The sequence below is a fragment of the Stylophora pistillata genome, chromosome 9 (genome assembly GCF_964205215.1).
Source record: "Stylophora pistillata chromosome 9, jaStyPist1.2, whole genome shotgun sequence".
NCBI lineage: Eukaryota > Metazoa > Cnidaria > Anthozoa > Scleractinia > Pocilloporidae > Stylophora > Stylophora pistillata.
The window spans coordinates 40,001-66,190 of record NC_142527.1 but is presented as its reverse complement, the minus strand read 5'-3'; the positions used below and the strand labels follow the sequence as shown (position 1 = coordinate 66,190).

At 39.8% G+C, this 26,190-nt stretch overlaps 1 protein-coding gene, 2 long non-coding RNA genes and 1 pseudogene across 4 annotated transcripts in view; 2 read left to right on the top strand and 2 right to left on the bottom strand.

Moving 5' to 3' along the window:
* Positions 1–728: 728 nt before the first annotated feature.
* On the top strand, positions 729–7,974 carry LOC111346241 (dolichyl-phosphate beta-glucosyltransferase). Its single transcript, XM_022953540.2, has 11 exons — positions 729–894; positions 1,005–1,185; positions 2,439–2,485; positions 2,727–2,795; positions 3,918–4,010; positions 4,241–4,354; positions 4,958–5,020; positions 5,379–5,462; positions 6,399–6,466; positions 6,982–7,067; positions 7,671–7,974. Exons 1-11 carry the CDS (start codon positions 808–810, stop codon positions 7,787–7,789), a joined length of 1,011 nt encoding a protein of 336 aa, XP_022809275.1. The 5' UTR covers positions 729–807; the 3' UTR covers positions 7,790–7,974.
* Positions 7,975–12,227: 4,253 nt separating this feature from the next.
* LOC148722717 (uncharacterized) lies at positions 12,228–14,677 on the top strand. Its single transcript, XR_015992042.1, has 2 exons — positions 12,228–12,646; positions 12,746–14,677. It is a non-coding gene; the product is annotated as an uncharacterized LOC148722717 (long non-coding RNA).
* Positions 14,105–14,902, bottom strand: LOC148722716 (uncharacterized). Its single transcript, XR_015992041.1, has 2 exons — positions 14,525–14,902; positions 14,105–14,366 (listed from the first exon to the last, which is right to left on the bottom strand). It is a non-coding gene; the product is annotated as an uncharacterized LOC148722716 (long non-coding RNA).
* A 2,627-nt stretch (positions 14,903–17,529) lies between these two features.
* LOC148722715 (uncharacterized) overlaps positions 17,530–26,190 on the bottom strand; it is an 8,965-nt pseudogene continuing 304 nt past the window's right edge. The window contains exons 1-16 of the transcript XR_015991678.1: positions 25,873–26,190; positions 25,665–25,767; positions 24,881–25,101; positions 24,742–24,791; positions 24,174–24,255; positions 23,813–23,983; positions 23,557–23,702; positions 23,130–23,241; positions 22,230–22,331; positions 21,407–21,587; positions 21,082–21,171; positions 20,899–20,967; positions 20,753–20,813; positions 20,100–20,168; positions 19,781–19,968; positions 17,530–19,512 (exon numbers count right to left, since the gene is read on the bottom strand). The exon at positions 25,873–26,190 is cut by the window's right edge and continues 304 nt beyond it. The product of XR_015991678.1 is annotated as an uncharacterized LOC148722715 (transcript). The remainder of the gene's footprint in view (positions 19,513–19,780; positions 19,969–20,099; positions 20,169–20,752; positions 20,814–20,898; positions 20,968–21,081; positions 21,172–21,406; positions 21,588–22,229; positions 22,332–23,129; positions 23,242–23,556; positions 23,703–23,812; positions 23,984–24,173; positions 24,256–24,741; positions 24,792–24,880; positions 25,102–25,664; positions 25,768–25,872) is intronic.

Sequence of the window (26,190 nt, the reverse complement as noted above, 5' to 3'; positions counted from 1 at the left end):
ACGTAAGGTAGTTTGCACTTTGCATTGAGTGTCTTAATTTGTTCAGTGTTATATGTAAATAGAAACAGAGTAATTTACTGCGTTTTTCAAATAAGTTAGTCTTAGCCTTGTCTTTTTTTCTCCCAACTTCAACCCTTTTCTCAGTTGTCAGTCATTTCACGCACGGGCTAGCAAAAATAGAGATGTTACCAGATTTGCGGGACGAAACCAGAAACATTTTTGTACCAGAGTTGATTTGCCGCAGTTTCCTACACAGGTGGAGAAATTTGGGGGGGGGGGGAAACTTGGGTGAAAGAAATGGGCAGGGGAGGGGAGAGGAGGGAATAGGCAGGGGAGGGAAGGATAGGATGCCGCATCGGTAGAAGAAAACATATAAGATATTTATCGGAACTTTAGAGATTGTCTGGCTAGATTTTGGGAGACCACAATTCCACTTTTATATCGATTTATTCTCGTTACCATTGGATTTCTGGCGCGTCCAAAATTGAGGAACATCAAGAGAAAACTACGTCCCATTACTTTCTGGTGGGAAAGTGGATTAACATTTTTATCATCCGCTCCAAACTTTCGTAGAAATTAAAATTGGCTTTCACGCCAAGCACCTGTCACTCCGGCACGTATCCCATTAGAAGGGAAGACAATACCCTAAAACACTTACATAACTTCCTCTTTGCCTTCCCCGAGTTTCTCTTGTTTCTCTCTGCCGTATAAGCGGCGTGGTTTCTAAGCCAGAATTAGGTAACGCTGCATTTCCTCCCCGACTCTCTTGCGCTTGAGTTGATCTCCTGATACGCTTTCTTCTCTACTATGGATATCCTTTCCATTGTTCACAGTTTATCGTTAACGACCATTGTGTATGCATTGCTTCTCCTTATTCCAACTGTTATTGTGACAGTAAGTACCATCGATATAGAAATCTTTATTTTAGAAATAATATCGTTTTTGTGATCTTAATTATTTTCTCGCTTGACGGTGACTCCGATTTCTCCCCGATTGTTCCACAGATTCTCATAGGAATTCGCATGACGACCTATGATGCTGTGCCTATAATTTCTAGGTTCGACAGTGAAAAATATTACAAGGATCCAAACAAAAACAATGCCACCTATCCCTTCCCAATCATGGAGGAAGCTGGCTCCATTGATCTTTCGGTGATCGTGCCTTCGTACAACGAAGAGGAACGACGTGAGTTTGATTAATTGGGTCTTTTATTTGTTTAGTTGTTCTACTGTCTGATGCAATCTTGGATTGGCTTCCTCAATGTTTTTGCCATAAAGAGACAAGAAAATCAATTAAACAGATCAACACTATCTGTAAATTTTTCTCCACGCTGCAATTCCTGAAATTGAGAACATCGGGGTTTTGTGCGTTCTGAGGAGGGGGTCACATTGGATTCATTGGGGATCCAGAATCCTTAACATCCAGCTCTCCCCCCCCATTTATATTACTTTAAGTATAATCTTCAAATTTTCGGAAACTCAATGCAAGGGTCTGTACAATGTTGTACACTATTTTTTTCATGAGTGTTAGCTTGGAGAGGGGGTGGCATGTAGCCTGGGTTGATCCTGGGATGCCTGTGACACCTTTACTCTCTCCCCCCCTTGTGAAATTATTCCTTTGTTTTGTGTCAATAGAAACTTAATCATTTAGGTTGACAGAAATGCAGGAATTCAAAGAATCACACGACATGAATTATTTTTCACTGCTAGATACTCAATTTGTTGGTCCTTCTTGTGATGGAAGAGCAGCATAAGCTTCTTCACTGAAGGGGATTCAGAAATTCTTAACTGAAACTCCAATAAAAATCCTTACACCACAAGGGGGAAAGCTTCAAGCAAGAGAAAAAACCTTTTGAAGCCAGCTGATGGCAAATAAGCTGGCTTCAAATCAATACCAATAACGTTTCCCACCAATAACGTAGCTCCATTTTCTGCCTTTAAAAGCACACACAACCCACAATTCCTCTATTCGCTCTGATTAAGGGCTAACGCTCGAAACATCAGCTTTTGTAATCGTTATGGTGGCCAATTTACCATTTCAACTTTGTTGATATATCCAAATTATTTGGGTTCAAATCAGCTGGCATTTACTCAGCTTTCAGCCTTTATTCACTATATTACCACTAGAATTTATAAACTTTTGCTTAAACTGATCAATTGAATTTGAATGAGGCCTTTTTCTTTGCATAAGAACATTTAAGGTTGTGCTGTAAGAAGAGCTTAGGGGCCACAGGCAACTAACTTTTGTTGTTGGATGATGTACGACTTTGTGTTTTTGAAAGCTTTTAAGAGTTTGCCACAGCAGATTTCTTAGATAACAGCCTTTGAGGCTTACAAACAATTTTTTAGTATAACAGTGAGATCTCATGTCCCTAATGAAGAGACAAGGCAACAGAGCTTTCAATTTATCATCTTTAACTTTTTTGGATTTGTTCTCAGTGCCTATAATGTTGGATGAAACATTTGAATATCTGGAAAATGAAAAGGTAAAGAGCAAATAAGCGTGAAGTACATTTTCATTAGCTAAATTTACACTCAATAATGCCTTTATTATCAATTTTACTGTACCTTGTCTGGTTTGTGTTCATTGTTTTAATGAGCATTCAATGAATTTATTTTGGGTGAACTCTGCTTTGATACAATTTTGCAACAATAAAGTGACTATAAATTGATTTCACTGGAATTTTGCTTTTTTTGGCTTATTTGATTTTTTTTACTCCTTTACAGAGAAAGAAGCCATCTTTTACCTACGAAATTATAGTTGTAGATGATGGGAGCAGAGATGCAACATCTGAGGTTGGTGAAATAGAAATGGTTACAAAAAAAGGCAATCTGGTTTGATTTCTAAAAAAAAGATATTAAGCTTGATACATATATGTGGCTACAGTTTTAAGAGTCCTTTTACAACTAAAGGTCAGCACACACAAGGGGACTGGTCCTTGCGACTAGTCCATGTGACCAGTCCCAGCGACAAGTCTTTGAAGGGTTTACACGAGGGGACCTGTAGCAGGGACTAGTCCCTTAAGGCGTTCGGTCACACGAGGGCACTCAATTGCACAAGAACATAGGAAAATTAAGAGGCAAAAGATGTTTCTTAGTGTGGGCCATTACATGAAAACAATGAAAATTTGGTAACTTTTCATTGTAGCACTATTAAACATCAACGCAAATGAACTACACTTTATTCAGTCGGATTATTCATGCTTTTACGTGTTCCGTTTTTGTTTTGTTTTTTATTTTTAACAGACACGGAGTCAAATAGGGTAAAAATTCCATCCAAACGGCTCCAAGACATCTGTATATGTTTACAAAACTAGAAATATTTTTTTTATTCTTCAGTTGTAGAAGTCTAGAATTCAGGGAAAATTCATAGAAACTGCAATGTTTACAAATACCAGTAGTTATCATACTGACCCGTGATTGGCTTATTTACCATTTAGTCGCAGGGACTGGTCGCACAAACAGTTCACACGAAGGGACAGACATTTGTTTCATGCGATGTAGCTACTGTTTTTTTTACTGTTTTTTTTTTGTTTCATATATGTAGCTACTGTTTTAAGAATCCTTTTGTGACATATAAATTGTAAGAACAAAGTTTGTGGAATAATCAATTTGAAAAATATATGGACTGGATATGTGAAGTTTCTTGAGAACCATTTTAAGGAGGCATATGCTTGGAGGAAATGGCTCCTTGGAGGAATAATATTTTTGTGTGTGTCATCTTTAGGGTTTTCTCTTCTTATGAGTTTGGAATGGAAGTCTAATGTGTAACTTTGTAAAATTACTGATAAATAAAACAAAATGATTTAATGAGTGGAGATGGCTATTCCTTGGTATGAAAGTATAAACCGTTCCCCATATGCTCATTGTTGTATGAAAGCGTCAAAGTGGTTTTTTGCCTTTTTTTGTATGATGCAGGTGGCTCTGGAATATTCAAGGAAGTATGGTGTCCACCAAATGCGTGTTTTGACACTGGAGAAGAACAGGGGCAAAGGGGGAGCAGTTAGACTGGTAAGTTGTTTTAAAGAATGATCAAAGATGAGTTTCTCATTACAGTTTCAACGCATTTCTAAGCAAAAGGGTGGTGGGAAGGAAGAACACCATCAACCAGGGGATATGGTCTGATTTGAAACCAAGAAATGTAAAGGAAACTGTGTGGCCAATTTTTATTTAGATCTTATATTTCACTTTTTAGTTAACATTGGGCTTTAATATCATTCAACATTTTTCATTGCGTCAAGGGTATGTTCAGCTCCAGAGGTAGACAGCTTCTCATGGCTGATGCAGATGGTGCAAGTAAATTTGCTGACCTGCCAAAATTAGAGAAAGCATTAGATGAGCTGAATGGAATGAAGGTCAGTTCAGTTTTTTTTTTTTTTTGGAAAACTGTGTTAAAATGACAGTGGCAAGGAGTGTTGTGGGATGCTTATGACACACTTAGGAGGATGGTAGGTGGGTTTTCTACTGTCTTGAGACCCCCTTTTAGGGGGTTCTTTGTCAAGAACATACAAAAATTATAATGCAGGTGGTGAAATTGTGCAAAATCAGAAGAATCTACATGGCAAAAATACTTTCCAATGCTAACTGTTGTATTTTCTGGTCCTTCTTGCCACATTGGATAGACAAAGTGAAGGAGGGGTGTACGTATACCTCATCATGTAAGACACACTGAAATTCGAAACTTTGACCCCTGAATTGAAATTTTTTTCCCCTGACACCTCTGCCATGAGAAAGGAAGTAACACATACCTAAATATAAGACCCTCTCTTTTTAATAATTTTGTCTTCAGTCGTGGATTAGGAATGTGCTTAATGTGCTAAGTAGAGAAAGGGAAAAAAAGTGAATATTAGAATTGGTCCAACCTAGTTAAATGTATAAACTCACTAGAGTTGACAAAGAGGAATACCAATATTTAGATGACCATTTTGTGGATCATTTTGCATTTTCTCCTTGTTCAGGGCAACATGGCTGTGATAGTCTGTGGCTCTCGAGCTCACCTTCAGGATGAAGCTGTTGCACAAGTAAGACAAGCTTAACCCTTACACTCATAGGAGCGATTGACAAGTAATTTCTCTCCACCATGTCAATACATTGTCAAACAGAAAGGTGATGAGAAGATAGAAAAGTATCAATTAGGGGATGTTACTTGATCTGATACCAAATTCTCCCTGGTGAAATTCTGAGAACTGTATGACAGGAAGTGTAAAGCGTGAATTGAGAATAAAGATGAGAATCAAGCAGACAATTCCGTGCGGGCTGTAGGCCGATCTTTTCCACTCGAGAAGCCGATGAAAACACGAAACTTTTCCGACCCACCCTTGAAGCCAGCGCGTTTGATAAAAGTTGTTGCTGATGCGTTTCCTCTCTCCTTTTGTTCAGCGCACTTTCTTTAGGAATATTCTAATGTATGGCTTTCACTTCCTGGTGTGGTTTCTTTGCGTGCGAGGAATCAGAGACACTCAGGTAATGTGACAAAACTGCTCACGGAGCTTATTTCAATTTTTAAGCAACAACAATGGCTAAATCACTAAAAAGGAAAATAAAGACAAGCAGAGTACCCTAAGCGAGGCCGATCGAATGTCCGGTTATTGTTTTATATCTGATTGGTTGAAAGGGTGTCACGAGTGTTGTAGACCAATCAGAGCGAAGTAAAGCATAACCAATGGAAGTCCAGATGAATTGAAGGTTGCCCCATCGATCCTCAGTGAATGCAGAGCATAAACTCATTCGTCATCAATTCAAATGGTGTACGGTGACCATAAAAAAAATCCACTTCGAGGGAAATTCTCTCAGCATCTAAATAAACATAGAAATCTCTTTGGTCTAGTATTTTCCAGATGCGCGTCGCCGGTTGCTTTAGCGAATAGCTGATTTAAGCCCATTTTGATCATATTTTTTTCAAACAAAATAAAGCGTTTTTCTGGACTGAAATAAGATTTTTCCAAAAGTATGCCAGCAGTGTAGAGTTAACGAGAGGATTCCTCTTTTTTGATCATTAACGCATTAGTCCTGTTCTGGACGTTTTCAATAACTGGATTAATCCAATTAAACAAGATGGAAATTTAGACTTTCTATTATGTAAGGTGAAATAATAGATTATAAACTACGTATGATGCACGATCCTCGCAGTAGAGAGCGCTATTTATGCAATAGCGAAAATTAGACCTGAAAAAAATAAGGCCTGTACGGGATTCGAACCACTGACCTCTGCGATAGTAGTGCAGCGCTCTACCAATTCAGCTAACAAGCCAACTGGGAGCAGGCCGTTAAGTTGATTCGTAATGAACCCGTGATGAAAAATCAGATACAATGAATATATGAACTTCATATATTCATTGTATCAGATTATAAACTGTTACTAGATAACGTTTTTATTGGTTTTTTTCCCTTTTATCTTAGTGTGGATTTAAGCTTTTCACCAGACCAGCGGCATTACTGACTTTTTCCGCTCTCCACGTTGAGCGGTGGTAAGTGTTTACGACATTGAGAATCACGTCCGAGTCTCTTCCCAGGAATGTGGAAACGAAGAGATCACTGAACGAGTGAACAATAATGAAGTTACGAACGTAGAAACACATAAACAAGAAAACGACTAAACGAAAGAAGGGAGAACGAAGGTCCAAACGAATAAATGTGCAAACCAACGAGCGAACGAATAAACGAATGAGCGAACCAAAGAACGAAGGAACGGGAACAAATGTACAGCCGGAGAAACGTATGGCCTGCAAGCGAGCGAGTGAACGAATGGATTAAGAGATGGTTGGACGAAATGACAAACCAGTTCACTATTGTAGAATGGGCATTTTTAAATGGACTGCCAACTTCCTGCGTGGTTATCTTTGTGACGAACTCCGAAAACTTTCAAACGATTACATGCCAAACGCGTTAAGTTAAAACACGGCAATTAGGATGTATGTACATCGGGTAAGCGCTTTAGAAAATATATTATATTGTTGTTTAAAAGTGTATTCCCCTTTCGTAGGGCCTTTGATGTAGAACTTCTGTACATTGCACAGAAGCTGAAGATCACTTTAGCAGAAGTAGCCGTCAACTGGACAGAAATCGAAGGTTAGTTGTCTTGTTAAGTATTAGAAGAAAACATATGCTATTCTCATATTATTATGAAATTTCTCCTCCGTCAGTATTGGAATTCCTTGACTGCTAAAATGGATTTTGTCTTCCCCCAATGTTTTTCACCGCTCGAGCAATGAAAGAGGAAGAGAAAAAAGCAACTCATAACTGTTGCTAAGAAAACCTCCTTGCAAATTTTGCCTTCGACGAAACATAACCGGGTACATCTTGCGCGCAATAATCTTTGTCTTCAGGCAATCAAAATCATTCTTGGTTTTCGATTTTTTTCGCGCCTGCCATCCCTGTCCGTCCACAAGTTTTGGCATCGATTGCTTGCTTACCAGTGTTTAGCGCAACACATCTGATTTCCCGCGTGTTCTCAAGATTTCACGTTTTCCCGCTCTTGTGCATCTTTTCCAGACCTTGGCGAAGCTTACACTTTTTTCCCGCTCACTGCGCCATATGTACCTTCTCTCGTGTTTAGTGCCTTTTGCATATTTGCGATAGTTTTGCGATATCTGCGAGTAAACCTTTCCATGTTGAAGCCTTGAAATTTCCATATAATTCTTATTCTCAATTCCCTTCCATTTTTTTTCTTAGGTTCAAAGATGATCCCAGTATGGAGTTGGCTCCAAATGGGCAAAGATCTACTCCTGATCAGTTTAAGATATGTGGTTGGAGCTTGGAGAATCGAACCAATTAAGCTGAAAAGCCAATAAAATTCTTACATTCGCTTCAGTTTTTTCTAATATTGAAACCTCAACTGTGAAACGAGCTCGGCCATTTGATATAGGTAGTGAGATGCAGACACGACCAAAGGTGTCGGCTCTTTGTGTGAACAACACATAATGTTATCGTTCACTCGACCGCTAATAAAATCCAGGATTACTTTGGTTTTACTTTACTTCGCTCTGTGATTGGTCTGAAAGACTCGTTTCACCCTCTCTCAACCAATCAGATTTAAAAGTAAAACCAATCGCGTCGTGTTCACCCGCGTTTTCCCGCGCGTGCCTGTTTTACTTTGAGTTCACATTGGCTGCTTGTGGCGTATTCCTTTGTTCTGATTGGCTATTGTTTGGTTTTGGTTAGACTACACTCCATCGAAATGCGCGCTTAGAAGGGGTTAGTGGTGTTAATCAGAACACTCAACTTCAGCTGATACATCCTGAATATCTCAAAAATAGGAATTAGTTGTTAAGTGAGCTTCGTTCACAACGATCGTTTTATAAAATGACGGCCACGAGTATGGTACTGAGCTAAATTCGTTTAAGATAATAAGGATTGTCTTGGTTGTGCTCACAAGAAAAATATTGCATCAAATGAAAATTTAGATTGAATTTAGAAAAACATGTAGTTTCATCCTTTGAATATCTTAAGTCCATAAACTATAATCATCCGAGGGCGTTTAGTCCTGAAAGTGACCTGGAATAACAAACAAAACGGCTTTTAAAAAAACTATTTCTCTCACCCTGATCAATCCGCTATTTATGTGACAATGCACGTTGCGCAAAAAGTAATAAATTTAACTTCAGAATATTTAAAAATATTTGAATAATGCCAAATAAACGTCTGTTTTGGAGCGTGTGATCTTCTGAACTGTTCTGGTTATCCTTGAATCTACAACTGCTTTGTTCTGTTTTTGTTTCATTTATTAATTTTTTGTACGGACCTGTTACCCTAATCAACCGTTATTTATGTGTGAATGCGTGTTGCGCTAAAAGTAATAAATTTAACTTCAGAATGTTTAAAAATAGAGACAAACTGCTGGTCCTGTACAAGTTTTATCATACAAAGATATTTCCCCAACTAACTATTTATAGCTATTGGGAAAAATGATTTAGTAACAAAAAGGCTTCGACAAGACTTCGGAATCTGCTCTGCAGATAGCGCATCTCTCCGCCCGCAGGATACTTTAGGACGAGTCCAGAGCTCAGTAAAAATACTAAAACCGGCCACTAGTGGTTGAAATACCAAAACATGAAAACTGCCACTAGTGGCCAAAATGCCACACGGCCACTAGAGGTTAAAATACCAAAACAGCCCCTAGTGGCAAAAATGCCGAATTAAACAGCCACTACTGGTTATAATGCCAAAACAGCCACTAGTAGCCGAAATGCCACAACGGCCACCAGAGGCCCAAATACCAAATCGGCCCTCATGGCCAAAATGCCAAAACAGCCGCTAATGGCAAAAATACCAAACTGGCCACTGGTGGCCATAATGCCAAAACGGCCAGTAGTGGCCAAAATGCCAAGTGGGCCACTATTGGCGAAACTGCCAAAATAGCCACTAGTGGCTAAAATATCAATTTGGTCACTAATGACCAAAATGCCAAAACAGTCGCTAGTGGCAAAAATGCCAAATCGGCCGCTACTGACCAAAATACCTTAACGGTCGCTGGTGGCCAAAATTTCAAAACAGCCACTGGTGGCCAAACTGCAAATACGGTCACTTGTTGCCCAAACCCCTAAACGGCCCCAACTGGCCAAAATGCCAAAACGGTCACAAGTGGACGAAATGCCAAAACGGCCGCTAGTGGCCAAAATGCTAAAACGGCAAATAGTAGCCAAAATGCCAAAACAACTATAAGAGGCCGAAATGCCAAAACAGTCACTACAGGCCAAAATGCCAAAATAGCCACTAGTGGCCAAAATGCCAAAACAGCCACTAGTTGCTAAAATGCAATAACGGCCTGTAGTGGCCAAAATGCCAAATCAATCACGAGAGGCCAAATTACCAAAACGGCCACTAGTGGTTTAAACGCCAAAACGGTCACGAGTGGCCAAAATGCCAAAACGGCCAATAGTGGTCAAAATGCCAAATCAGCCATTACTAGCTATAATGCCAAATCAGCCACTAGTGGCCAAACTACTAAAACGGTAAATACTGGCCAAAATGCCAAAATGCCAGATGGGCCACTAGTGGCGAAAATGCCAAAACGGCCACTAGTGGCCAAAATGTCCAATCAGCCACCTGTGGCCAAAATGCAATAACGGCCACTAGGGGCGAAAATTCCAAAACGGTCACTAGTGGCCATGATGCTAAATCGGCTAAAAGTGGCTATAATGCAAAATCGGGTACTAGTGGCCAAAATGCCAAATCGGCCAATAGTGGCAAAAGTGCCAAAACGGCCACTTCTGGCTAAAATTGCAAATATGCCACTAGTGACCAAAATGCCAAAGCAGCCACTAGTTGCTAAAATACCAGAACGACTTGTAGTGGCCAAAATGCCAAATCGGCAACGAGTGGCCAAATTGCCAAAACGGCCCCTTGTGGACCAAATGCCTAGGCGTGCGAAGGAGCCTCGCTGCACTCTGAGGCACCTGTGCAAACCAAGGGGTGAGGCTTGTACTCACGCATGCCACTTCTACGTAACGCATACCAACGAGCCCAAATTGGAATCCGAGGTTCACTAGACCCTACGGAACTAGGGAATAGACGCGCAACTCGGGGAAATCACGGGCGACGGAGTGCCATGCGAGCGAAGGAGCCCCAATGCATTCTGAGGCACCTGTGCAAACCAAGGGTTCAGGCTTGTACTCACGCATGCCACTTCTAGGGAACGCATGACAACGCGGCCAAAATGGAATCCCAGGTTCACTAGACCCAAGGGACCTCAGAAATAGACGCGCAACTCCGGGATATCACAGACGCCGGAGTGGCATGCGCGAGAGTCAGTCACACCTGCGTAAAGGCCATATGTGCAAAGCAAGGGGCGACCCTTGCACGCACCCATGCCACTTCTAGGAAACGCATGACAACGCGGCCAAAATGGAATCCCAGCTTCACTAGACCCAGGGCAACTCGGGAATAGACGCGCAACTCCGGGATATCACGGACGCCGGAGTGGCATGCGCGAGAGTCAGTCACACCTGCGTTAAAGCCACATGTGCAAAGCAAGGCGCGAGCCCTGCACGCACCCATGCCACTTCTAGGAAACGCATGACAACGCGGCCAAAATGGAATCCCAGCTTCACTAGACCCAGGGCAACTCGGGAATAGAAGCGCAACTCCGGGACATCACGGACGCCGGAGTGGCATGCGCGAGAGTCAGTCACACCTGCGTTAAAGCCACATGTGCAAAGTAAGGCGCGAGCCCTGCACGCACCCATGCCACTTCTAGGAAACGCATGACAACGCGGCCAAAATGGAATCCCAGCTCCACTAGACCCGGGGCAACTCGGGAATAGACGCACAACTCCGTGAAATCTCGGACGCCGGAGTGGCATGCGCGAGAAACAGTCACACCTGCGTTAAAACCACATGTGCAAAGCAAGGGGCAGGCCTTGCACGCACGCATGTCACTTCTAGGAAACGCATGACAACGCAGCAAAATTGAATCCCAGGTTTACTAGACCGAAGGGAACTCGGGAATAGACGCGCAACTCCGGGAAATTAAGGATGCTGGAGCGGCATGCGTGAGAGTCAGTAACACCTGCGTTAAAGCCACATGTGCAAAGCAAGGGGCGAGCCTTGCACCCACGCATGCCCCTTCTAGGAAACGCATGACAACGCAGCCAAAATGGAATCCCAGGTTCAATACACCCAGGGCAACTCGGGAAGAGACGCGCAACTCCGCGAAATCACGGAAGCCGGAGTGGCATGCGCGAGAGTCAGTCCCACCTGCGCTAAAGCCACATGTGCAAAGCAATGGGCAAGGCTTGCTCGCACGCATGCCACTTCTAGGAAACCCATGACAACGCGGCCAAAATAGAAATCCAGCTTCACTAGACCCAGGGCAACTCGCGAATAGGCGCGAAACTCCAGGAAATCACGGACGCCGGAGTGGCATGCGTGAGAAATAGCCACACCTGCGTTAAAAACACACATGCAAAACAAGCAGTGAGACTTGTACGCACGCATGTTACTCCGGCGTCCGTGATATCCCGGAGTTGCGCGTCTATTCCCAATTTCCCTTGTGTCTAGTAAACCTGGGATTTCATTTTGGCCGCGTTCTCATGCGTTTCCTAGAAGTGGCATGCGTGCGTGCAGGGCTCACCCCTTCATTCGCACATGTGCCTTTAACGCAGGTACGACTGACTCTCACGCATGCCACTCCAGCGTCCGTGATTTCCCGGAGTTGCGCGTCTATTCCCGAGGTTCCGCTGGGTCTAGTGCACCTGGTATTCTTGATATTATCGAAAGGTAGAAAATTCTCCTCAGGTATTTTAAGGCCATGAGTATTGATCCGACTGGGCCTCGAGCCCGCACAACACAATCCGGCTCTCTAAGCAATTGAACTAACTAGGAGGCGGTAACAACAAAGATGATGATGATGTCTATAACAAAATCCTCAAACCTGATTGATTCTGAACAGCGATTATTTGATCCTTAATCTGAATACTGTAATAAGCAAACTGTCCAATTTGGCCTGTGTGATAATCATTACAGCTGCTTGTAATTGGACAGGTCAAATCTGACAGTAATATGCAGCCAATGAAAATCCAGTGGAAAATGGCACTAGCCAATGAAATTGAATTACTTATTCCTACCTTGTGTCTCACATTTTAGCAAAGAAAGTGTATGATGGGACATGTGGAAATGGTCAATAAGACTTACTGTCATACATTTCAGGGGTACTCAGGCTCGTTACTTCCCCAATTACTTCCTAAATTTGACTCCACTCAGTGCTATTATCATTACCAATCAATGTTTCTCTTTCTTTTGCACTGTAGGTGAAGCAATAAAGAAACCAGGCAGCAGGGTGCCGTATCTACGTGGGGGTTTTACAGTAGAAAATCTCCCAGATGGCATTTTCTTTAAGAAACCCTTCCATTATGGCACTAAGCAACTCCAGGCCATAATGGAGAAAAAAAGCGAAATTAAATTTGTGATTACCGATAATTTAGATATCAACTTGCAAAGCAACAGGAATGTTATTCCCTCTCTAACTCAGCCTGAAACAGTAGTCACTCTTCTGTCCAGGAATTAGTGGACAGACAATGTGCAGAAAGGGTAGTTAGACTGTCTGAGAAGATTAAAGAACAAGATGTGGAGGTTGTGGAGTTCAGACTTGACCAGGAAGAGAGACTAAGATTAAATGAATATAGTTTTTATTTTGAAGATGATGCATGGCTTGCTGTCGGTGCTAATATTCAACACTCCACAGAAGCACAAGGGCTTATTGTCCCAGTGTTTACTGAGTCAGAAGATGAGAAATTCTGGCTTTTCTACAGTATCCTGAATCCATCAAAATTAGTTAAAGCATCATTTACTTTCAAGCTAAAAGGATATTGGCTTGACTTACAAGGCCAATCCAACTACAAATTACTTAACAATCATCAGGATTGTGTTACTATTGCCAACTTGATCAAAAATGGACCCTACGGGCCATTATATTTTTTGCAGAGGATAGAAATTTCAGATGACCAGTATTTTAATATACCTGAAATATTTAACAATGCAATATATGCTGCCTTAAGAAGTAGCACTATTATTTGAAATTTAACAATATTTGTGTACTTTAATTCAGTGTGGGCACAAGACTATAAAGGCATAAAATCATAAATCACATGGAGAACATTGAGAAGTTTTTAGTGCCACATATGAGCACATCTTTGAATTGCTATTTAGACAAAACTTCAAGATCCATGAAACAAAAAAGGAACATTCCATCCAACAATGTAAAATAACAAAACTCAAAGCTCGTGAATTCATTTTCCACTCAAATCACTGAAATCATTATCAATCACCATCATATAATTTTATAGACTATGCTACTAATGACTTCCCCCAAATTATATGTAACTACCGCTTTATATGTAGACAGAAAACAGGAACTCAAACTGGTAGCATTTTTTTTTTTGTTTTTTCAAACATAAACTTTAATTTAACATACTTTTTCGAAGAACCTGTCAGAAAGCCAATTTTCAATGATAGCCAGCTGACAAACAGAGAATCCTAATCGTGGTTCTTAAATTGTTACTATTATCAAACTATAGATAATGATATAGCCTAGAAGTTTTTTTGTTCATTTGTTGATCATTTTCAGTGGTCAACCCAAGTGGTGTGTGACTATAAATGAATAGAAAATGTAGTATAAAGTACTTTTAATTTATTATACAACATTATAACAATACGTTACATGCATTTCATATTTTGTAACAAAGACCACTTGTACAAAAAAAAAAAAAAAATTAACATTAAACTAAAACTCAGCATCTTTTGTGTACTAGTGACAAGTACTTTTCAGAATCTTTGCCGATATTGAGTACTTTTGGTAAGTGGTAATCGAAACGTCATCCAACCCAGGTACATCCCCGTAGTGGACAACATCTCATGCGCCTCTTGGTTTTGCTGAAAATATAGGGAAAATGCAATGTGTCAAAATGAGCATGAATTGAAAAAGGTTAAGAATGCTGTTTACAGTAGAGAAAACACTAATCTATGTAACTGCAATGAACACAATCCTCTTGAACGCAGAACTCAGAACAATAAGAAATTTAATAAATTACCTATTTTCCTGATTTCCTTTGCCCTTTTCCTGATTCTTTTCCCTATTTAGCTCCTCAACGTCACTCTTACTCAGCTTATGTGCATGCTTCAAATGGTTTGAAAGATTATTGTATTCCTTCTGGCAAATCTGGAAATAAAATTATAGCAAAATAGATATGTGAATATTTCATTTTGGATCATCATGACTGCTTAGCTTTTAATTGCAAAATGACAGGTAGCTGAGATCATCATTAGATCTAGATAGGCCAAGCATCAACATATCACCTGCAAATATCTCTCTGCAAAGAGTGATCTATTCGTATGTAATATTGTTTTGTGCAAATAAAATTCCAGATTCCCATACATTGCTGTGCTAATAAAATAATAATCCAGCAATGTTGCAGATTGTTTCCCAAAGTATTTTCTTATGATAGGAAGGGATGGGCCAATATCAACATCTTAAAGGTATAATTCTATATGTCACTCTCACACCACTGTACAGACTCCACCACCTCTGTGGTTTGAACCTTTTGAGTACCAAGATGGGTGTCTTTTGTTTACAGTTATACATCATAGTGCTACATATGTACCTTTTAACATAAAGCCCAAGGAGAAGGGGGTTGTCAGGCTAGCCATGGAAATTTGACTGTGAGGGCAGTCCCCAAGGTAGGTATTTTGATTTTCTGTCATTCATGTCCCTTGGGTGCACGATGAATTTTGGCAATCGTTATAAATGATCACACTCACTTGCCCTAAGGTAGGGATGTAGACACTTTTTTCACCAATTTCGGTGTCCTGACAGGGGTGGCAAATATGGCAATTTTTGGACAGAAAATATCAAAATCCCCAAACCTTGCTTGACCCCTCCTCCTGACCCCGTCTCGTCCGTTACATTGAAAACTACAAGTCATACTCACACTGCAGGGGTTTTTATAAATTTTTTTCCTCAGTCGTTTCCTCCGCTGTGGCAACTTTGACAGGTTACTATCATTCAAGTGACTTCAAATGCTTTCGGCCTCGTTGGACATCTTCATCTTTATCAATTCCATTGACATTCCTGTACGAATGGAGGTTGTCGACTCCACGTTTCGGATCTCATGGAAATGGCAAACAAGATTTTCCATTAAACCGAGAAAGTGGCTTCTTTGCGTTAATCCAATATCCTTTGCCACTTTCTTTTCTTGGCGAAACTGAATAACAAGATCGATAGGGTCGTATCCATTTTCGAAATGGAAATACATTTCAATTGAAGGGTGCAAAGAGCAGCGTAAGTTCGTGACCTCCCTCCCTGTGGCTTGTCTGGGGGTCTGGTTCCCAGTCATTGAGGTTAGAGGTAGACAGCTGTAGCATTACTCAGCCTTCTATCCGAGTCTTTCAGTTCAAAGATGTAGTTTGAAGATATGCCACGCACAACACGTTTTCTTTTTTTTTCAGCTGCAATCGATTGAAAAAAGAAAAATGAATCGCGGTGTCCCAGTGCGTCACCGTTCCGTCTCTTTTTCCTCGCCTTCCCCTTCTCCCTCCTCCCACGCCTCACACCTTAACTCCCCCCCCTTCCCAACTTTACCTAGATGAAATGATTCTTCCACGTTTGTTACTTTGATTGCCGGAAAAACATGGCCTCTCGATGTAGTGGAGAAGTTTCACATTATCATGGTCATCATGGCGCAAGGACACCAGCGCTCGTGCTAATCTCGTTAAAAGAATTTAGAAAAACTTCACATGGTTAGCCAACCCACAGTAAATAGCTGTTATGATATCTTCTTGCAGAAACATGAATTCACCGTCAAAAATAATCTTTAAACATATACGTCCGTACACACAATTGTGAACACTGGAGAGGAATACGGTAGTTATATGCTATAACGAAATCATGTGCTAAACCTGAATACTGGACTATCTAGAAAAGGACAAAAAAAAACCTTTAGAACAATTTTATGAAGAAATCAGTCGATAAAAACTATTACTGAACATTACCTTCGCCAGGAAAACGATATTTTAAGAAATAGTCTAGTATCATGGAGGTTGGAGGACGATCGACGTCGTGTGTGACTTGTGGTTGATTTGCTACTTGATGTACAATAACACGACAACATAACGAATAAAGCGAAGATCCAGAGTTAGCAATTGATCGCGTGAAACCTCTACGCAATTTGCAGAACACTTTTACAGAGTAGCGCTGACTGCCTGTTTACCATTTTAACAACATAATCCGTTAAGTCGCCTGAAATAATTACAACTTATAACTTTTCCTCAGTAATTCCGGCACGTGCTAATTTCGTTACGGGTGTGTCAATTTCGTTATGGCCTCACAAAGGACGTATACTGATATATTTTACTTGATATCATACATAACAGAAATTGGAAATTATGTGGCACATATTGACTATTTCATGGATGTCACCCAGATATGTTTTGCCTAAACACTGTATAGCAAGGTTACATAATGAGATCCATTGCCATCTAAGAATGATAGGAGGTGCATGGGTATATCTACATACATACATACACTTTATTTGGTATAGCAGTTGAATTAAGGCAGCTAAAAATAGCTGATGTGGACCAGCTGTTATCGAAACAATTTACATTAACAATAAAAAAATTAATAAATAGATAAAACCGCATGAATTCTATGGATAAGATCACGGATACAAATGAAGTTTGAAATTAAAAACTAAAAAATTTTGTTGGACGGGTGATGGTTACGTAAACTATGCAACGCTCAAAAACCGTCATTTCAGTTCAGTAAGGATGGTCCGAATTGACAATGTACTAAAGTTGTGGTACTGACTTGGGGGGATAAATCCAACACCACTCTGATGAACAAGATCCAATTACTCCAGAATAAAGCAGCTAAATTAATTTTAGATATGCCAAAGCATTCATCAGCAACAGAAGCTCTTGATCTACTTGGTTGGGATACATTGGAAAAAAGACGAAGATTTCATCGTCTATTTTTGGTTTTTAAGTCCTTGAATGGACTAATTGATTGGAATTTTAATTTTAATCATTTTAAAGACATGCATGATTATAACACTCGTTTTAATAACAACATTTGTAAACCACAATCAAAGCGTACATGGGGTCAGCATCGGTTTGTTTGTCATGCAGTAGATGACTGGAACGCTCTCCCAGACGGCATTAGGAACATTTCCGATTTTTCAGTTTTTAGACGTCTTGTTAAAAACGTGTAGTCTCTTCTATTGATTATGCCCTTTTATCCTTTTCTTGATAACCATATTTATATTTTCTGTTATCCTTACGTTAGATTTATGCAGGGCCTCACTGAAAACCACACTTTGTGACGTGGGCTCCCTGTCAAAAGATCTTACTTATTATTATTATAAAGGACGACGACCGAGTTCAGTATTTGGCTCATCAACTAGAGTATTCAAACCTAAGTTATATAAAGCGATAATTAAAATACAGAGTTTATGTAGATATTCGAGGCACCCACCCCACACTTGCTAATCTCTGTTTATCTATCATTCCCTTTGGTACAGATCGACAAAGATGACTAATGTTTTTGTTCGACAATGGTGGACCTCTCAAAATTGCATGACAACGGTGACTCATGGTCCGACATCTTTTCCACGCCTACAATTGTACCTCCAGTGAACTCCAATCCATACAAACATGATTTTCAATCATATCAGAACCTAACAGAGTCTGTATGGGAGTCTAATAAAACGGGGGTTTAACTAGGTGGCTACGTAGAGCTGTCCAGTTACGAGTGTCCGTTAATTAAGGGAGCTTCGGCACCGATTAGCGTATAAAATATGCCCTCTACACATGTTATGTATAATCCTAATAACGTAAAACTGCAACGAATCACCACCAAGATGAAATTTGCCAACGGTGAGAATTTATTAAAACATATTGGATGATTAGCCAGTCATTACAATCCTACGCGATGTATAACCGCTCAGTTGGCCCAATGGATAGAGCGCTTGCCTGTTGTGCGGGAAGTCGAGGGTTCGAGCCCCGGCCGGGCCAACACGCAAGATCTTCAAATAATTGAGAAGAATTTGCTACCTTTCTATAAAATCAAGAAATGGTTAGATATTCTAGTCTTCTCGGATAGGGACGAATAAATGGAGGTCCCGTCTCCTGCAGGGTGGGGGGTAGGAGACGTTAATTTCCCACGCACGAGATTACTGTGTCAGTGGGTGTCCTCCCCTGGGGTGGGATGGGTGGGTTTACTGGGCCCGCAGTAATTGGCGCAAGCTGTTGCGATGTCCCTGGCGGTTGGCGAAGCTAATAAAATAAATTGATATTTATTGGGTTTTCCGAGAAGTTTACCCACTATTAGCGCTCGCACATAGACAAAACAACGGCTGTTTCTGTATGGTTTTGGCAAGCACCAGAGACAAAATGAGCTTTATTCATCATCAGATAATTCGCTGTCTGATGATAGTTCTAACACAAAGGCCTCATCGTCCACATCTTCCTCCATCATCAATTCGTCTGATTTCTCGTCATCTGGAAGATAGTCGATACCACTCAAATGAGCATAGGTTTTTGCTACCTCAGCATGATCAATAGGTTGAGGGGAATCCAAGATACCATCCCACAAAAGCAGCAGCGAGGAAATGTGATTACAGTGAATCATCCGTTTTTTTTTTTTTAAGGCAAGCTATCATTCCTGCATGAAGAGGGTTATCAGTGAGAGGCAGAAGCGCTTCCACTGATTCGTCTATAAGCCTGATTTCGTTTTGGAGAAAAGAGACGAGGCGATTCATTTCCTCTTTTAACAGCTCAAGCTCTTCCTGACACCTGTTGTGTAAGCAGAAAAGGTCAATTATCTGCCTCCTAACAAGAGCAGGAACGGTGTCCCCTTCCTCTTGGACTTCAGAGTAAATGCTGCTCCTTGGATCCTTAGCATCGTCATAAAGAATTTGGGGTACATCATTTAGAAGATACCCATTTACTTCAGACAAAGTTTTGTGGATGGACTTCACGACTTTGTCGATCTGCTTTGCGAGCCTTATGGCAACTGCTTGGCCATCTGAAAATTAAAAAGTTCACAATAACTAAAGACGCAATGCAGTGGCAGTTTTATGGATAAGACGGAAAAATGTAAATGTGTAAGACTTGGAAACTGGGAAAATTTAGCCCTCATACCCCTTCTCAAATAATCGCAGTACAATGCCTAGCCTCGCAGTTAAATACAACTGGCATACGCAATAACATAACGACGGAATTACTGCAGACCATGATCACCAAAATACACATGCTACTGAATATTTTACACAGCAATTTCTTCAGTTTATTACCAGCATATTTTCGCTTCAATTCCACCAAGAAACATCTTTCGGATGCCATACAATGTAACTTCAACAAGAGTTCGCTCTTTCTCTTCTCGTAGAGGCGTGACTTTACGGTTACAAACACACGGGACAAATCGGACCATCTTTCTTTGAAGTGATGCTTCTTTTCCATGGCTACTATGGCGTTCTCGTTCCTATGTACAATAAATGCAAGTTAGAGAGAATTATTATCTGTCTTTAATTTGGCACCCCTAATTCTCTCTCTGCAGAACCTGATTATTGCAGTCGTTGCTGCAAGGAAGAAATTTGCATCTTTATGACTTACCGCTTGATTTTCTTTTCAACATCTTTTACCTTCCCTTCATCTTCATCTTGTACATAGTTCAATTCATTTCTGAAAAAAAAAAAAAATTAAGTGGGTGGAGATAAGTACAAGATATGTTCAGTTTAATGCTGAGTAATTATATCAGCTAAGGTGGAAAGAAAGGGAAGTACGAATACGTTTGTTAAAATATTGTGAAAACGGGTTTTTGCCTTCACAAATAAACGGACAGATGGGGGACAACTCGATAAACTTCTTCTGGGAAAAGGTTTTTCCTGGGGGCACTCGCTGGCTGCAGGAAGGCCGAGATCTACTTACGGCTGTTGACTATCCTCGGAGCAATGACTAACAACAACAAAGTTCAGGCTCCAAAGTATATTTATTAAGTACCACTTAGCCGACTAGTTTTTTACCTGACTTGACCAGACTGGGTTTGACTGAAGAAAGCTCTGCAAAACATCTTTATTCAAGCCGAAGTCACGAAGGATTATAGCTAATGCCATGAATCAACTAAAAGATTAGTTTCACGTAGTCTACCACAACGATTGGTTAGGTAGGAATTGCGCCTTTTACAACATTAATCACTTTCGAAAAGCTCAGGTACTCGCTATAATGTAAATCATGAATTTGGTAGGTGGTACTTCCACACTATTTACCTGAGTTTTTTAGACATAAGGAGCAAGCTGACATATGATTCCTCCCACTGCAGTGTTAATCCTGTGACAGATTAATAATGTATTAGTGAATACAAAAAAACTGTTTTCCCTACTGATTTGTAATAAATGCTGAGGAATAAAACTACCGTGTTCTTTTGGTTTCAGCGCTTCCACTTCTTCCTTTTGCCACTCTTGTATCACATCATCATCACAACCTAGTACAGGTAAATACAAATTGTATTGCAATAATCGGGCAGAAACGCATGCATGTAAGTCATTGTGCTGTTTTTCAATGCAATGAGTAAAAAAAAAAAGTTTAAAATGTATACCTGGAAGTTTTTCAGTGAGTTCCTCAAGCTTTGCACTTACATCATGTAGAAGAGTTTCTGCCCTAGCAAACTTTGCTTTTAGAGTAACACCTGTGAACATTGAAAGGAATCAGTTTAATGTGTGCTTATGAAAGTAATCAACCACGACTTACATCTTAACACACGTCCTTATTGAAAACATGAAGAATTGCAACTTATACGACAGAAAACACAGGGTAGATAAAGCTGTCCAGCTAAAGTTCTGCTCAATAGTTGATATATCTTTTACTTTTCAGCAAAACCTACAGAAACGTGAAAGTTATGTGTTCAATAAAATTAACCATACCAAATTTGGGATACAAATGTTGGGCATAGTGAAGAAGCCTATCAGTCAAAACATCTGTCCTCTTGTGAGCACTCATTTCTTTAGTGACAGAGGAAAACCTACGCAGAAAGGACCATAACCTTTCCACCCCTTCACCATCTGTCAATCCAGTTCCCTTGATCCTTCTTGGACTGTATTGGATCTACAGACAATCACATTGAAGATAAACCTAAGAATCAATATGGCATGGACCTTGCATGAGATAGTTCGCCAATACATGTACTAGCCTGCAGTGCAGGCAGATTTTAGCAGTGTGAATGAATATTTCCAAATTGAGTGTTCAAAGCACCATCTTGAATTAGGAAAACAGTGGAGAGTTAGAGCAAAAATATGTTTACCAAGCCAGTAGGCGTGAGACCTCCTCCTGCATTGCATTCTCGCCCCAACTTTCCAGTAAAACAAACACTCAAAAGAGAACAACCACTAAAACCACCTACACTGCATGCTATATACTCAAAAATTATAATTTTCAATTTAGGTAAAATAAACCTCGAGTAAAGGTTCACTGGCCGGTGGTCTTTTCCGAAGCTGATAGGTTTATGTAGGGTGGCCACTCTTTTGAAAGGAACATGTACATGTGCTTAAATATTTTACCTCGCTTGCTAAGCTGACCCTTGGAGATCATTTGCTTTTGATTTTGGAAACTGCTGTCAGATTTCTGATCCCACACTGCTAATCCATTGGTAAGCATGGGATGTTTATCATAATTACAACTGTATTTAACCAATGTCATGGTATTGCCACACATTTCTTCACATTGTCACCAGGCCATTTACCGTCAAACTGATATATAATTACTAATCTGGCATGATGCCTTGTGCCCATAGCAATGGAATATGGGTATGGCAACATCAACACCTTCCAAGAGGCTTTCCTGAGATGAACACTAACAAATATAATCATGTAAATGAAAATTGTGTAAGAAGTAACAAACTATTCTGAAGTTAAGATGTGATCCTCACAGATATTCATGCAATTTAAATGTAAGCAATAATGGGAATTTAACCAAACACAAAGAAGAAACGAATCTGGCCCCATTGGGATTTCAGCCCATCACATTGTCATTACAATGCTCTATCCACTGAGCTATGAACTGCCATATGTTGGGAGCAAGCCAGTACCCACGAGAGGAAGTGATGAAACAGGCAATGGACTAGCGTGAGCTGCAAAAATGAAGTTTTATTTGATTGAGCCAACTGCTCAAAACTCATTTCATAACTCTGTCAATTACATCTTCATTTAATTCCCACAGTTCACATAATTCCAGACTGTTCCAATAAATATATCTTATTAACCAAGCGCGAGGGCCATACTGGGAGAATATCGGCCTGAGGTCTTGACAGTATGGACAGAGCGCAGTGAGGTCTGTACAAAAAAGAACGAGGGCCGATATTCTTCCAGTACGGTCCCGAGCAAGCTTGGTTAATAAGAGATTTATTATACGACTGAAGTTCAAAGGGACCCAAGTGCCTGGTCCAATACTGAGAGAATATTGACTGGCAATAGAACATTTTGAATGGTTGATTTTAGTTATTGGCCCTCTGACTTCCCGAGTCGTGTAATGAATTATTTTATTTCATCCCAAATTTAATAGAAAATACTTTGGACAGTTCTACAAAATTAAATACCACTTTAGAATTACCATTTAGCCTCCTGCACAGTCATGTTCAAAAAATTTACTTACCTTCAAATGGTGTGCTAATAGACAAGCGATGTCATACATGATGATTACTCTGCTTCTGGTCCTCTCATTAAGACTTCTAAGCCTCTTAAGCTCATAAACAGAGTATGATATTCTGTAGAGAGAAAAGATTATTGAAAAGGTGAATCAATAACCAATTTTTTCTTTTAAATCTTTTTACACAAAATCTAAGACAAATTTAATATATTTCCTATAATATGACATTCAAATTTAAAACAAAGTTATACAATGATGATGCTATTAGTGTAAAAAATCATAGGATGCTCCTGCATTGTATATACAAGTGTGCTAATTGTCAGCTTGACAAATTCATAATAATCATGGCTCTATCATGTAATTCTAACAGACAATACATGTAGGATTGAGCACAACATTAGGTAAAATGTATTTACATAATTATACTCCATACCTTTCACCATGCTTTATGTTAAGGAATCCTTTAGGAAAGTCATGTCTGCATACTCGCCCAAAGACACCTTTCTCATCAAAGAATTTGTTTTTGCCTTTTGATCTTAAAGCTGAAAGAACCTCTCCAGTACGGAACTTACTGCAGTTCTGTGATAAACAAGGGACAAAAACAGAAAATCTTGAATTCAAAGGGCCAAAAGGAAAATCATACAGTTCTCAAATCAACATCTGAGCATTGCATCACCTTATATACAGACCTGTTCCATGTCTGCTCCAGCTTTGCCATAACTGTTGACAAAATTGTCAACATCATCCTGGTCTGCAAAAAGGAGTGTTCCATGTTTGGGTGTTCCTAAATCATGCCCTTTGTCCTTTTTTCTACGCAATCCAAAGCACCCATCCCTGCTTTCAATGAGTACACCATCATCATATTCAAAAGAGAGGGGAAAAGAGAAAAATAGATATAAAACAGAACAGCAACAACAACTTAAAATGAATACTGCAGAACTACAGCACTAGTGTAAAGATGAGTGCATTTTGTGTGCCCCAAAATGAATGCCATAATAATATTCCTCAAGTGCAAGCTACTCTTCAGAACAAATTACAATGTATAGTTACCCTTGGACATATAGGACACCAAGCTCCATTGTACAAATTTGCATTGTAGTTTGTACAATGCTTGTACTGATGCATGAAATACCTTCACGTGAAAACAACAAAATGTCAATTAGGACTAATTCTTTTCTTACAGCAAGTCAGTAGATGTACATGTACAGCAAGAAATGTGTCTTGTAAATTAATGTAAATGGAATATTCACCTTAAAACAAACAGTCAATGTATCTTTGAATCATATGAACACAAAAGCGACAAAAGCAAAGCATGAGTTTGACAGCTATATATTTAAGCTGGGCAACTAGATAATAAATAAAGAAATATAATAATTATATAAAGAAGCACTTGTAAATCATATTGTGACTGCCTCTACTATTACTATTACTATTACTACTACTACTACTACTACTACTAATAATAATAATAATATTAATTAATAATAATAATATAACAAGAACAACAATAATAATAGTAGTAATAATTTTATTACTTCTAATATCAATAATACCTTAGTAGACCTTGTATGTCCACAAATTAGCAGCTTTGATACTCTCAACCTATAACCACACATACCTGAATTCTTCAAAGCATTCTGAATTAAGGATACTGTAAATTGAGCTCACCTAAAAAAAACATACCGTCCAATCAAAATCAATCAATCAATAAAAGTCTGGTCATATGTCTGAAAAAGACTCTTTGCAAGCGAACCTACATGTGTTGGTTGTAGCTGAGGATTGAGTTCTGTGATCACTTCTGTGATGTTTAGCAGGGACACTTGACAATGAAGAAAGACCTTCTCCACAAACTCCATCAGTTTGAAGCTGAAACCTGTGATGGGATTTGCTGGTGACCCTGGCCAGAACTGACATTTCAAAAGTGTGACAGCATGCGGCTCACAATCACACACTTGTACATATTTGAGGTGATGATTTCCTGACATTCATAAAAAAGTAAATGAACAACTTATGAAGTTAAGTAAACAAAACAAACAAACAAAAAAAAAAACATTACATACAGCTTTACATACCTCTTACTTTGTTGAGGGCCATGAAGACACCTTAACCAACCGCGAGGGCCATACTAGGAGAATATTGGCCCGAGGTATTGAAAGTACAAACCAAGTGCAGCGAGGTCTGTACATAAAAGTCCAAGGGCCAATATTCTCCCAGCACGACAGAAAAGGCTCTTACAGATAGATGCAAGCCAAGTTTATTGTTTTTCTTTGGACTTAATGGAAAGCCATATCATTACAAAACTTAATGGCATGTGGAATCATTCAGGACATTACCCGGTCCAATACTTAGAAATTATTGGACAGCCAATTATGGGCCCTGACATATTGAGAGAATTTAAATATCGTATCATTATCATCAGCGTTCTTGATTTTAGGCAAGCGGCAGGAAAATGTGACAAAGGAGCAGATAAAATTGAAAAAGAACGCTTCGTTTTAAAACCATTCTAGTAATTTCTAACCACTATAAATGAAATGAGCTGACCTGAGGCATCCAGAAGTCTGAACAGCTTTACTGTTGCGGTTCTGCACGTATGGCCATAGCTAACAGTTGCCTCATCTGCATACAAAGGAGAAAATACCCCATCCTAATAAAATAAAGAAAGTAAGAAGTAGATAAAAGTACAGTTTAACCAGATATGTTACACTAAAAGTAGCTAGAATACAACCGGCCCCAAAATATTCTTAAACACCTTCCATTGCTCAAGTACATGAAACTTGTTTCGATTGACATGTAGAGCTCGTGCAAATTCAACACAGAAGTACTGGCGAGGGCCACAGTATTCACATTGTGTTGCAGCGATACTCTTTTGACAGTTCATACAGTTAATCTTGTCTGGAAGATGCTGTTCTTCGATGTACGAGTTCAGCAACTTTTCCCGTACCTTTTCCCAGTTAGCAGAGATACTCAAAACACGATTTTGCTGTTGAGTTGAGAGTTCCTGCTTGTCGAGATCGTCAAGAGGAACATCTTGTTCTACTAGACTGTTGGTGTCCTGACTATTTTCCTC

What these genes read in the sequence shown, in the direction of transcription:
- LOC111346241 (XM_022953540.2), top strand. Translation starts at nt 808, where the DNA reads ATGGATATCCTTTCCATTGTTCACAGTTTATCGTTAACGACCATTGTG. An exon ending in AATATCTGGAAAATGAAAAG is followed by an intron (nt 2,486 to 2,726) that starts GTAAAGAGCAAA and finishes ACTCCTTTACAG; the next exon opens with AGAAAGAAGCCATCTTTTAC. An exon ending in GCTCTCCACGTTGAGCGGTG is followed by an intron (nt 6,467 to 6,981) that starts GTAAGTGTTTAC and finishes CCCCTTTCGTAG; the next exon opens with GGCCTTTGATGTAGAACTTC.